The following is a 12,920-nucleotide window of genomic DNA, read 5'->3' as shown; positions in this document are numbered from 1 at the left end:
ACGTGCACAAGTCATGTCAGTCAAAACTCATCATCAGTGTTTCATTCTCATTAGTATGCGGTCGTGTGAGCGCGTGTTATTATTACATCTAAAGAAAATGTAATGCATGATAAACGCAGCATACACTTGACGTCTACGTGCGAGACACTGCATCGGGTGGGGTGCGTTCGTGAGCAGGCGTGTACCTGCAGGGGAGTTGGACGTGAGCGCCTGTAAGATGGAGTCGGCCTCCAGCGTGGCCATCATCTTCAGCATGAGCTCAGCCTGCTGTTCCAGACCCACCTCCAGACGGGCGTCCAACGCTGAGGGAGGGAGAGAGCGAGCGAGGGAGGGGTCATGAAAACATTTCCAGGTGCATCCTTACAACATCATCATATCATATCTAGCGCGAGAGCTGTGATATTAGCCGTGCTCTCATCCTGAGCAGGTATGCACCATCACAAGCCCTTTGTGCGGGACTCTGGTGGGTTGTGTGTGTGTGTGCGGGAGACCTTCCTCACCTTGAGACACGGACACGGAGAGACTCTGGGAGCCGGGCTTCTCTGCAGCGGCCGGCGGCTTGGACACGGGGATCCCCACCCCCCCGATGTAGGGGTTGTAACCGTACGTACCGTAGTCAGCGCCCCAGTAGTCGTACCAGGTGCTGCTGATAGGCTGTGAGGGGGGAGGGGGAGGAGGTCGAGAGACGAAAACGCAAATGCAGTCATTCCTCTCGGGTATAACGGCCCCGTGCGCCGGAGCCGCACACTACAACGTCCATGCAGTGCTACCACTTTAAAAACACACAGGAGACGGACGCATGCCAACGCAGTACTGCTGTCTGTTCACTGTGTGACTGCACTCGTTCACATGCGGAGGACACGGTCCCTTTCCCGAAAGGAGAGGGAGAGGGAAAGCTGGAGAGCGCTACACGTTCTAAAGAGTCAAGCTCGCTCTCGACATTCGATTGAGTTTGCGGCAAGTTGCCAAGGCCTGAAACAAGGTTCCAGTGGGTGGGGGTTCTGCAGCGTAGGGTCTCGCTGCCTTTTGATGTGCGGCGGCCGAAGACCGGGTGTCGGCGTTCTGGCTACAGAACTGCACTGACTAGCTGTGCATGGTCTTCAAATGATGCATGACCTCAATAGGTGACCTGGAGGGGGGCTCTGTCAATGCTAAACTCAATACAAATGTAAGAGACGTAAGCAACAGGAGGGCAAGAGAGGGAGACCGAGAACGAACGAACGAACGAACGAACGAACGAACGAACGAACGAACGATACGAACGAACGAACGAGAGAGAGAGAGAGAGAGAGAGAGAGAGAGAGAGAGAGAGAGAGAGAGAGAGAGAGAGAGAGAGAGAGAGAGAGAGAGAGAGAGAGAGAGAGAGAGAGAGAGAGAGAGAGAGAGAGAGAGATGAGAGAGAGAGAGAGAGAGAGAGAGAGAGAGAGAGAGAGAGAGAGAGAGAGAGAGAGAGAGAGAGAGAGAGAGAGAGAGAGAGAGAGAGAGAGAGAGAGAGAGAGAGAGAGAGAGAGAGAGAGAGAGAGAGAGAGAGAGAGAGAGAGAGAGAGAGAGAGAGAGAGAGAGAAATGAACGAAAGGGGGAGAAAGAAAAGGGACACAGGACAGAAATACACAAGTGAAGACATGCGGCGGCCGTACCTTAAAGACTTTGGCGGCGAGCGGATCTTTTTCCAAATCAATATCTAAAGGATCAATATCAACATCCATGAGGTCTTGTAGCAAGTCAAAGTCTATGTCTTTATCTTTTTCCAAAGATGACAGAGGTGGAGCACCTTTGGATAATGAAAACAGCTTTAATATTGCCAAGCAAGCACACTAAAACCAGCAAACTCACAGAGGCCTCATTTAGGAAGTTACTAGGCAATTTTAAGGCCGATCAAAACATTTATTTTTCGCCTTCGAGGGGGAGATGAGACAATGGACCCCGATGCCTTCTGCTAGTCGGCAAGGCCTGGCCATTTTTTTCCCCTTCCTATTTTTTTCATCAGATCAAGTTAGGCTTAGACAGCCCCGAAGTCAGTCCCCAAGCCAATGTCTGCCATATCTAACATTTTAACAACACAACTCCAACCCATACAATCACTAAGTTTCTAAATAAATGGCGAGATGTCTTCATTGTTTGAGCTCCCCCTCCAAATACAACAAAAGCAACCCTTATATAGGCATTAAAAAAAACATTTAAAAATCAGTCATTGGATAAGAATTCAACTGGTTGGCAAAGCTTTCAGCATCCTTCTTTAAAAAAAAAAACACACAGAATATCAGCACCATAACTCATCCCAAAATAAACCCAGGAGAGAAGACAACATGCGGCAAAAAATGAAGGGGAGGAGAAAAAGGGAAAACAATTTAAAACACAAATGCATCTGTCGTGTTTCTCAAAAAGGCAAGATAGAAACAGAAGTGTGTGTGTGGTGCCTGTGTGTGATTCGTGTGGGTGTGTGTGTGTGTGGGGGGGGAAAGTGTGCTGGGGTGGGGTCACGGGCGGGGCCTACCAACGCACTTTGGAAAACAGAGGTCCCGGGTGTACCTGCGATGATATCGGGCCCCAGGGCATCGTCCATGGTCTCCACCAGGGGGACGGCCTGGGGCTGGGGCATGGCGTCGTCCGAGTCAGCCCCCGCCGAGGACGACGAGGCCCCCGCCTCCTCGCCCACCGCCCCCTCATCCATCCCCTCCAGAGAGCCTGGCGACAGCAGCTCCCCTAGAAGACGCACGCAGTCGTTAGGTCTTAAAAGACGACAGCTTGTCCGCGTTATGGTGGAGGCGGCGGGGGCAGAGCGCCACCTACCTGCCAGGATGTCCTGCAGCATGCAGGTGAGGGAGTACTGGGCCCAGGCGCCCCCCCAGGAGATGTCCCCCCTGTTGAAGTCGGTCCCCACCAGCAGGAGCAGCAGGCGCTCCAGCTGCTGCTCGGACACCACCTCGCACAGGTGGATGGTGGGCCGCGTGGCGTTGGCTATCCTGGCCAAGACCTTTACACACACACACACACGATTAAGTGCCAGAGCCATAGAAATAGTCAAATAATTAACATGACCACCTCCCTTAACACAAGTCATGGTCGCCACGACCAAGAGCTGACACAAAAAACAAAACACCCCATTTGCCCTTTTGAGCGTCGAGGGTCGAGCGAGCGTGTGGGCGCTGACCTTGCAGACGAAGAGCAGCAGGTCGGCGTGGCAGGTGAAGTCCATGGAGAGCAGGAAGAGGGCCAGCTTCTGCACCACAGAGATGCAGCGCTCGTGGGCCAGCGTGAAGGGGAGGGGCTCCACCTCGGGGGCCTCCTTGGCGGCCGTGGCCTCCGTGTCCAGGGTGGAGCGGGGCCACTCGGCCGTGCGCCGGAGCCGGATCAGGTCCTTGAAGTGCTGCGAGGGTGGAGGGGAGGGTGGGGGTGCGTGCGTGTGAGGGGGGGTGGAGGTATGACGGACAGGGGACGTGAGGAGAGAGATTAGGAAGGCCTGTCGAGGTCTCCTCCCGAAGCCCCTACAGACAGGAGCTCATCTGTGGCTTTTGGGGAAACACCACCCTTGGAAGAACCAGGGGCTTTCATTCACAGAAAACACGTCATAATAATAATAATAATAATAATGAAAATCAAGTTGTCTTTTACTGAGTTGGCGTCGCCGAGGTCCGGAGCGTGGGGTGTCCTCACCTTGGATGTGGCCTGCTTGAGCTTGGCCTGCTCCACCAGCAGCTTGTAGGACGAGCCCTTGTTGCTCTGGATCTTCTCCTTCTCGATCTGCTCCACCAGAGCTTTCTGTTTCGCTTTCAATAGATTTAACTGCTACAATGAAAAAGAGGGATGATTAAATACACGCACTGGGGGGGGAAGGAGGGGGGGGGGTTATGGGAAGGGGGAGGCCTGCATCGGGGACTTGCACGGGCTCGTGTCACGCCGTGCAGGCGTCGTTAACGGAGGACAACATCCGATAAAAAAAAATATATATTTATGAGTTTGTGTTCGATATTGTTTATGGGGGTATTAAAACGCATTTGCGGACTGACATTTTCAGTACGGGCGAGTGAAGGGAGTGTGAACGGAAACTAGGATGAAGATAAGCTAACTTCACGATAGACGACATTAAAACCACAGCAAAAAAAAAAAAAAAAAAAAAAAAAAGGAACAATATAGTTTAGCAAGACTTTGCCAGGGCTGTAACTGCTGACAGAAAATGCATACTACCCGCTTGACCAACCTTCATAAAATATCTATAGAGATCAAACCAGAACACACGCAAATATCTGGGTGGTTTAAACGGAGTGCTGGAATGGGACACAGTTACCTGTTTGTGGTGGACCAGCTGCTTGCGGATCTTGCGCGAGTAGAGGCGGTCCAGACTGCTGTTGCCCTTGGTGGACCTGCTGGAGCTCTGGGACTGGAGACTGTTGTTGATGAAGCTCCACTGGTTCCCTGTGTTCAGTGGGGGAGGGGAGGGGGGGGGGGTTAAGGGGAAATAAATATATATTTGGTGGTCTGATCATCGATCACCAAGACGTATCAAACTGTATGAAACTAGTTTCTTCCATGCTGCAGGGCCTGTTTTACGTGGTGTTGTGTATTTATCATTGTCTCTGTAAAATGTATCTTGTAATGTATGAACTGTGTCTTGTAACATGTTTCTTGGCAGTAACCACTTAATACTGCAGCACTAAATGCACAATTGGAAATTGTTTTGGATACAAGTATCTGCTAAATGAATAAAAGTCAAATGTAATGCACTGGGATAAAGTACATCTAAAACAAAAAGAATTGTCAACACTTGGGGTGGAAAAAAAGTATCTGCCCTGGTCTGCGACTGTAGGTAGCTGGACTGCAGCAGCCATGTTACCTGTGAAGGTCCTCTCTCGGTCCTTCCCCCCCAGGTGCTTCTTCCCTGCCGAGGCCTCGTCCTCCACGCTGGCCACGTAGTCCAGCAGCCGAGACACCAGCATCACCACCCAGCTGATCATGGGGATGTCCAGCACGCCTGAGAGACACACACACACACACACACACACACGTCAATACAGATGCACAGCCACACGTGCCAGTAAAACACAAACTACACGCCACCAGTGTCTGGAATGACACCCCATCCTAACCCCCTCCACCCCCTCTCCGGACCGGCCCTACCTTCGGTTCTGCGCTGGGCGGCCGCCAGGGGCTGCTGCAGCGGGGACAGCAGGCTGTCCAGCAGGTTGAGGAGGCCCTCCAGCACCCCACTGTTACTCAGGGACCTCTGGCCGATGCAGGACAGGAGCATGAACACCCTGGAGAGACACAGAGAGAATTGGGGTCAATCTCCACAACACAAAAGGACACCAGCTGTCAGACGTACTGCATCTGCTCACAACGTAGAGGTATAAATTGACTACATGCTTCTACTAGGTCTATGTGGGGATCTCAGGAGGCATTGTGTCTCAGAAGTTAACCAAATACGAGGGGCGTATCCAGACTGTTGAATGCTGCGGTGCGGAGAGCGCGGGCTGCCCAGACGCGGCTACCTGTCCTGGGGGAAGATGAGCAGCTGCTCCGAGTTGTAGAGCTCCTGCAGCACGTTGGAGAGGAACTGGCCCCACCAGCGCTCGCCCCCGCACAGCTGCACCAGCAGCAGGCCGGCGTGCAGACGGATCTTGGGCGTGCCGCTGATGCACAGGTGCTTGAAGAGCTCCTCGCAGGCCTGGGCGTGGAACGTGCTCTGGAGCACCGAGGGCACAGAGTGGCCTGTGGGGTGGGAAGAGGAGAGAGGCGGAGAGATGGATTAAAAGTGTAACGAATGAAAAGGCGAGAGTGGGCGTTTGAATCTGAAACCCAACAAACACTCGCTTATTATTCGAGGCCAGTAAAACAGAAAGTCATTCTGCCGCCAAGAACCGACGAACACTAACACGTTCGATGCGACGCAACGGGGGGGAAAACATTTCAAAACAAGTTAAGACGAAGCAAATTTGCTCAATCCAAATCAACGGGCAATTTGCGAAGCTTGTCAGGCGGTTTTGAAAACCTCCGCGATCCTCCACAGTCATTGGGAGTAAGGAGCCTCCACAATGGAGCTCATTAAACGAAGGCCCCTTCCTCGGTGGAGAAGGGCGCCATTGAAATTCACGAGTCGGCTTCAGGGACGGTGTTGACGTAGGACAGCGCCAGGAGCACTGGGATATCGCTTTATTCTCTCTGACGCTTGAAGGGTATTGATGAAACGGTGTGCGTGTGTCTGGTGGAAAACTCAGATAAGATAGACAAGCATGCCTCGGTGACGAGTCGAAAATAAACCCGGAATGACTTCAGCAAAGCGCTCCTGAGTGACTGTCTCGTGTGCCACCTTCCCACAAGTCCACACTGCCCTTGCCCCGCCCTCCCCCCTCTCACCATTGGACGAGTGCAGGAGGCTGAGCAGCGTGTCCAGCAGGTAGCGGATGATGGTGCGCAGCTGCTCGGTGGACGAGTTGTGGATGAGCTGGCGCGGGTCGTAGGGCTCGGGCAGCAGCATGCGGCCCACCCCCAGGGACACACGCAGCCTCTGGACGGCGTGGTGCGCCAGGTTGAGCTGCAGCTGCAGCTGGATGCAGTCCTGGTAGGCGGAGAAGACGCGCGAGTCCTCCTCCACCGCCTTGTCGGGCTTGCGCAGGAAGTACTGGGCGTTGTTGGCGCTGTTGAGGGGCGGCAGGTCGATGTTCTGCAGGAGGGTCTCCAGGCGGTGGCACGCCAGGTTGTACCTAAGGTCGGGCGCGGGGGGGGGGGAAGGCAGGTGAGAGGGAGTCATGCATTCAGGAGTCAGGTCAAAAGGTAGAGACTGTGTTGCATCTCCAACTTGGCTTATTACAACTCTGAGTAAGAATCGTGAAATAGAAAGCGAAACTAGTTGAGTTTCGATTAATATTTAACAAGGTCCGGGTCCAAAACAGCCAAACGTGCTACCAGATACATTGCTTTCATACTGTAGAAGTGAGAAGAAGCAGCCCGAAGGGCTAACTTCACCATCTGACAAACAGGCTCAACATACAAAGGGATATAAAATAAAATCCAATCAGGAGCTGCATAAACCTTTGTAATACGGCAAGCCGGAGGCTATACATGAGCAGGAATGGTTTTGCAGATTTGAATATGTAATATTGTATTTCATATTAAAGACTGTATGGGGGAAAACTCGGGGGATTCTTATCCAGTAATTACGAGACATTTAATGTGTGACCGTTTCTCATCTCGAGTCTGGTTTATTGTTCTGGAGACACTAAGACCATTATCGCCTCTCGAATTTCGCCTCCCTCCTTTCCAGGGAGATGAGGGAGAAGCTGAATGCGCCGTGCCGTGAACGAGGCACCGTGCCGTGAACGAGGCGTGTGCTCGTACCTGCACTGGATGTCCTCCTGCAGGGCCACCATCATGGCCAGGTGCTGGTCCACGTCCGGCTGGCTGGCCGCGTCGCTCTCTCCCCTCAGCGGGTCGTGCATCAGCTTCAGCTCGCTCTCCCAGGGCAGGATGTAGGTGTGGCCGTAGTAGAAGCCCAGCGGGATCTTGGCCCGGGCGTTGGTGCTGCCGTAGCGTCCAATCACAGTGATCTGGTGGAGAGCGGGGTGAGGTGATGGGTTAGCATTGAGGCGTGGCTCCCTTGATGACCCGCCTCTATTAAAAAAAGACCTGCTCACTGCCCTAACCTTAGCTGACCCCCCCAAAAAAGTGCCTTCTTTCTACAAGACAAACTAAATGAATCCTATCTTCACATAGTTTCTCTTATTCGGATGAGATGATGTTTAAAAAAAAAAAAAAAAAAAAAAAAAAAACCCAAAAAAGGGGGGGGGGGGGGGAGGGGGCGGAGCCGGCCTCTCTGCCACGCACCTTCATGAACCTGCAGACGGGGGGCGGCAGCAGGTCGTGCAGGATGAGGGAGTGGGTGCTGATGTCCGTGGCCACCACCAGCCGGCGGCCGTCCACCTCCTCGCCCAGCGTCCAGATGTCGATGGACAGGGAGGCCAGGTCGCCGCAGGTGGGGATCAGGGCGTCGGTTAGCAGAACGGGGCGGCCGAAGTCCAGGGTCACAAACCGACGTGCTCCTGGGACGAACGGGTAGAGGTATGTTAAATCAGTCCGTACGGACGCTGGTCAGGAGAGGTGGAAATATACCTGGTCATCTACCAACCGCCCTGGGGGGTTTTGCCGCTTTCTCGGAAGGCAATGGGATGTGCACGGAAATGAAAGCAATTAAACTCTGGGGCATGTCCAAGTGCGCTCAGAGTTCTGGCAAGAGAACTGGCCAGAGGGTGAGGATGAACAGGAACCTGAACTGCAGAACGAGAAGCGGTTTGGGAAGCGCCCTTGATTCTAGCGCGAGGAGGCGTGAAGAGACATGGAGGCAGCTGGCTCTTACCAGAGTGCATGCGCTCGATGATGATGGACTGGTGTGGGGGAGGCTGGAGGAAGTGCGAGGCCTGGGAGATGGCCAGCGCCAAACCACTGCCCATGGGGTTCTGGGACAAACAACAACAGACAGATAGTTAGCCGCTGCCTAAATAATACATGAGAAAGGCCATGAATGTCAAATGAACAGGGCTATTTTGCTCAATCCGTAACGCGCTGTATCCCACTTTATCAGTATAATTACATAGACTATTACCGGAACATTCTACGTGTTGTACGAGGCTCATTATACAAAGTGCCTAAACTAACCGGTTTGGCTTTCTGGCTGTTCTTGTGCGCGGCCAGGTTGACGGGCGGAGGGTCGATCATGGAGCCGGGGAACAGGTGGGCCAGCTCGGCGCTGAACGCCGCCGACACCGCCTCGTTGGGCGGGGTGAGGGGCGGGGTCATGAAGAGGGGCGTGGTCTTGGGCGTCGGCGGGATGACGTCGGAGGGGTGGATGAAGAAGCCGGGCGCCGACGAGGGGTTGGATGACACCGAGTTGTGGATGGGGCCCACGCCGGAGGCGGCGGCGGCCGCTGCTGATGTGGTCTGGTGCAGCTTTGCCTCCAGCTTGGCCTTCTGTTCCCAACACACCAGAGGATTACTACTAGGCTAGCGACGGCGCACGCTGCACACGGCAACGCCACTTTCAACTCGCTTTAGCCTTAAAAAGGAACGCGACCATAAAGAGTCGTGGAAGCGTATTCAGGAGCTACAAAGACGAGGGTCTGCGAGATCAGACGATAGACGAGCGGGGAATAGAAATAGGATAGCCCCGTTTAATTTCGTTTATTTAATGAACTACCGTGTGTGTTTGAGAACGTGCGTGCTGTGTACCGGGGTCAGGGAGGGTGTGTAGGTGCTGGAGTCCCTGACCTGCTGTTGCAGCTTGAGCAGCTGCTGCTGTTTCTCCTGCAGCACCTGCAGCTGCTGCTCTGCAGACACCATGGCGTGGGAGAGCGACTGCAGCGCCACCTGCGCCGCCGAGCTCAGCGCCGTCGACGCCTCGCCCACCGTGCCCGCCGACAGGCCTCCGACCGCTGGGGTCACCCCGAACGTGCTCACTGCAGGGGGAGGGGTTAAGGTCAACAAGGTCAGACTGCTGGGTGGTGTTAAACTGTAAACGGTCACTGGTATTTTATGAAAAACAACAGTACTTGTCTGTGTCAAAACAGGCTGTGGAACAGAAGTGATTAAAACGACTGTCTTTAAGACAAGCATCAGTACATTTTAGTAGTGTGACAACACTGCAGGTGGGGAACACTTCTTAGGCTGAGGCAGGGGGTTTATGGACATGTGACGTGAGGGAGGGAGGGAGGGAGGGAGGGAGGGGAGGGGAGGGGAGGGGAGGGAGGGGAGGGGGGGAGAGGCGTACCTGTGAACATGCTGGCGTCGTCCCTCTCCACCCTGGTGCCGTCGCTGGTGGAGATGCAGCTGAAGTGGAGAGGCTCCACCTCCAGCAGGCCCGTCAGGGCTGTGAAGCTGCCCTCGGCCGCCGTACAGCTGCTCACCTTGCCGTTCCCTAAGACGCACACACACACACACACACACACACACACACACACAACGTTGGTTTCAGTCACAGACTCACAACGGAGGGTTAAAGACCATTCGCATCTCAGTCTTGTTTGATCCAAATTTGGGTTTTGGGACTTGAGCACAGAAATACATATTATACACCCAGCTACGGTGACGTCCAAGTTTTGATGGTTACGATAGTGGAATTACGAGCATTCTGGAACACAGTAGGATGAGTATAAAGGACTACTCTCATTACTAGACAGGGGGGTGCGTGTGTGCGCGGACCTGAGAGGATGTCGGACAGGTCGATCTCGTCAGATTGGACCCCGATGCTGCTGTTGAAGGCATTCTTACAGGAGGAGCCGCTGACCTCCAGGTCAAACAGCACAGGGTCAAACGGGGAACTGTACAGGCCATATCTGGGGGAGACAAACACACGTTCACCTGACCTGAAAGTATGCTTCTCTCTGATGTTAGGTTGTTTTAAGATAAAACTTGAAACTAGAAAGGTTGCTTTTCTGGGGGGGAAAATTAAAAACTAGAGAGCTCGCAACTAGTTTTATATTAGTTTCACCAATTATTTTATGAATTATTATTATTATTTATCAATAGGTAAACACATGTGTTGGTCCTAGTGCCCACCTGGTCTGCAGCAGGGCCTCCAGGGGGGTGAGGCGGTCCTGAAGTTGCCGGGAGACGGCGGTGAGGAGAGAGGCGCAGGCCGTGCTGCAGCCCGCCAGGTCTTCATCCTTCACGTAGTTCAGCAGCACAAAGTACCAAAACACTGACCCTGAGGGGAGGCAAGAGGAGACATACAGAGGGAGAGAGATAGAGGGGGAGAGAGATAGGGGGGGAGAGAGATAGAGGGGGAGAGAGATACAGGGGGAGAGAGATAGAGGGGGAGAGAGATAGAGGGGGAGAGAGATAGAGGGGGAGAGAGATATAGGGGGAGAGAGATATAGGGGGAGAGAGATAGAGGGTGAGAGAGATAGAGGGGGAGAGAGATAGAGGGGGAGAGAGATAGAGGGTGAGAGAGATAGAGGGTGAGAGAGATAGAGGGTGAGAGAGGGAGATGTGAGTCCATTTGGCTTCTTTAGAGTGCAATACCACTTCTTATACAATCTACTGAAAGATCCTCACAAAGAGCTTCTTGCTAAAAGCTGAAATGGGTTCAGACAACCCAGCTACTCACCACCTGTCGCTGCTGCAGGCAAGTAAGGCATATTGTCCAGCAGGGCCTTCAGCAGACCCATGCCAAAACCCTGCTGACTCGGGTCTCCTTTCCCATTGCTGTGGGGGCGGAAACCAGTTACATCAGCAAAATGCAAACACAGCGTAGAAACGTCACGCGATTAAAAAAATGGACGGTTTGAGATGGTTATGGTTCGTGTGGAGTTCTTCACCTAATACAAAGTGCAAGAAAGCGGGCGCATTTGTGGGCTATGCTCCTTCCAGCCTCAAAGAAGCAGACGCGCACGATGTCTGTGAGTCTCTTCCTTGTTTTCGTCAACAAACCGTCTTTCCCTTCTCTCAGGCTGTGAAGACAAGACAAAAAAAAAAAAACTGTTAATGCAAACCCATTTCAAACGTATATTTAAATTAGTCATTGATAATTCGTGAAAAATAGTACTTTTGCGTGGCGGACGGCAGCCTGTTACAACAGTTCCAGGAGTCTTACAACCATCAGGCTGTAAAACAGCACCTGGGACCCCCCTCTGATCTGCACCCTCCAACCATCATCTAACTGTCGGTTACATCTAGTGTTGATGATTTGATTCACAGCTGATTTTGGCAATTCGACTTTGTTTATGTTTTTCATTTGTCTGTCTTAAATTTTACTTGTTTAAGTAAAAAAGTAAAAAACCTTTGTTGTTTTTGTGTTCAGTGTATCATTTGTCCTTGTATTCTTTTTACTTTATCATCTCCATCTTTCTTTCTGGCTGCTGTAAGACCAAAATGGATCTGTAATGAAGTGCTAGCTTATCTCTTATCTTAATATAAATCCACCAGTGCAAGCATTAAATCAATGTGTGTATCGCATTTCTAACTACAGCCATCGTTCATTCAGTATAACATTAAAATGCCTTAAAAAACTGAAAAAGGTAAACAAACAGTCTTACAACATGTAAAACCCGCTACAGATTTACAACCAAAATATACAATAACGATGTGTGATCCAGTCCCCCTCTCTGCCCCTTCTCTGCCCCTTCTCTGCCCCTCCTTCTCTGCCCCTTCTCTGCCCCTTCTCTGGCCCCTTCTCTGCCCCTTCTCTGCCCCCTCTCTGCCCCCTCTCTGCCCCCTCTCTGCCCCCCCTCACTGCCCCCCTCCCTGCTCCCTCCCCTGGCTCCCTCCTGCTCCCTCCCTGGCCCCACCTGCAGGGTCCGTTAGAGTAGACCCCCCGCCAGCCAGCACAGGATGTCCAGGATGTGAGGCTCTGGGCGTGCTCCGTGCCCGGCCCCTCCTCCGCCCGCTTGCACAGGCCACTCAGCAGCTTCTCATGGAAGTCCAGGAACTGCAAGCATGGCACAGCGCTGGACTCTGGAGGAGAGAGAGGGGAGAGAAGAGGGGAGGAGACAGTTAAGGAGACGACTGGGAGGTCAAGTCTGCCTGCTGGTGATCTTTAATATTATATATAATAATATATTGTATTTTAATCTCAATTTCAACATCTGCTTTATTACATCAACAGGTAAAAAACATGACTTTTTCGCTAAAAAAGCCTAATAGCTGAACAGTTTCCAGTTCTATCGTTAATAATGACTTTGTTCACACAGATGTCCATATTCAGTAGTCGTTTGGTCCTCCAAGTCTGTAGGCATTTGGGTGACTGTCTCACCCAGAGACACAGAACGTTTGGTCTTACCTCTCTTTGGGTATGGAGGTCTTCTTGAACCTTCTGATTGTGACGGACACCTCCTGGAGCAGGTCGCAGCCTCGGAGGTTGTCAGGCTTCTTGGATGAGGTGGGCGGGTCAGCTTTGGAAGTGGAGGCCTTTTCCTGCAGACACAACAGGACTTGTC

At 52.6% G+C, this 12,920-nt stretch overlaps 1 protein-coding gene across 1 annotated transcript in view; it reads right to left on the bottom strand.

Annotated features, from left to right (window-relative positions):
• The window catches only part of birc6 (baculoviral IAP repeat containing 6), a 91,947-nt gene that overhangs the window by 61,932 nt on the left and 17,095 nt on the right, over positions 1-12,920 (bottom strand). The window contains 25 exon segments of the mRNA XM_062463498.1: positions 186-302; positions 501-654; positions 1,638-1,771; positions 2,530-2,703; positions 2,791-2,974; positions 3,152-3,367; positions 3,655-3,786; positions 4,286-4,413; positions 4,832-4,969; positions 5,116-5,252; positions 5,487-5,706; positions 6,352-6,698; positions 7,333-7,541; positions 7,819-8,033; positions 8,348-8,447; positions 8,647-8,958; positions 9,256-9,443; positions 9,755-9,901; positions 10,186-10,319; positions 10,543-10,690; positions 11,093-11,190; positions 11,304-11,435; positions 12,273-12,418; positions 12,420-12,438; positions 12,764-12,897. Coding sequence (XP_062319482.1) covers positions 186-302; positions 501-654; positions 1,638-1,771; positions 2,530-2,703; positions 2,791-2,974; positions 3,152-3,367; positions 3,655-3,786; positions 4,286-4,413; positions 4,832-4,969; positions 5,116-5,252; positions 5,487-5,706; positions 6,352-6,698; positions 7,333-7,541; positions 7,819-8,033; positions 8,348-8,447; positions 8,647-8,958; positions 9,256-9,443; positions 9,755-9,901; positions 10,186-10,319; positions 10,543-10,690; positions 11,093-11,190; positions 11,304-11,435; positions 12,273-12,418; positions 12,420-12,438; positions 12,764-12,897 — 4,063 coding nt within the window.

This window comes from Osmerus eperlanus, chromosome 6, assembly GCF_963692335.1.
Source record: "Osmerus eperlanus chromosome 6, fOsmEpe2.1, whole genome shotgun sequence".
NCBI classification, from domain to species: Eukaryota; Metazoa; Chordata; class Actinopteri; order Osmeriformes; family Osmeridae; genus Osmerus; species Osmerus eperlanus.
This window is presented reverse-complemented; position numbering and strand designations above follow the sequence as displayed.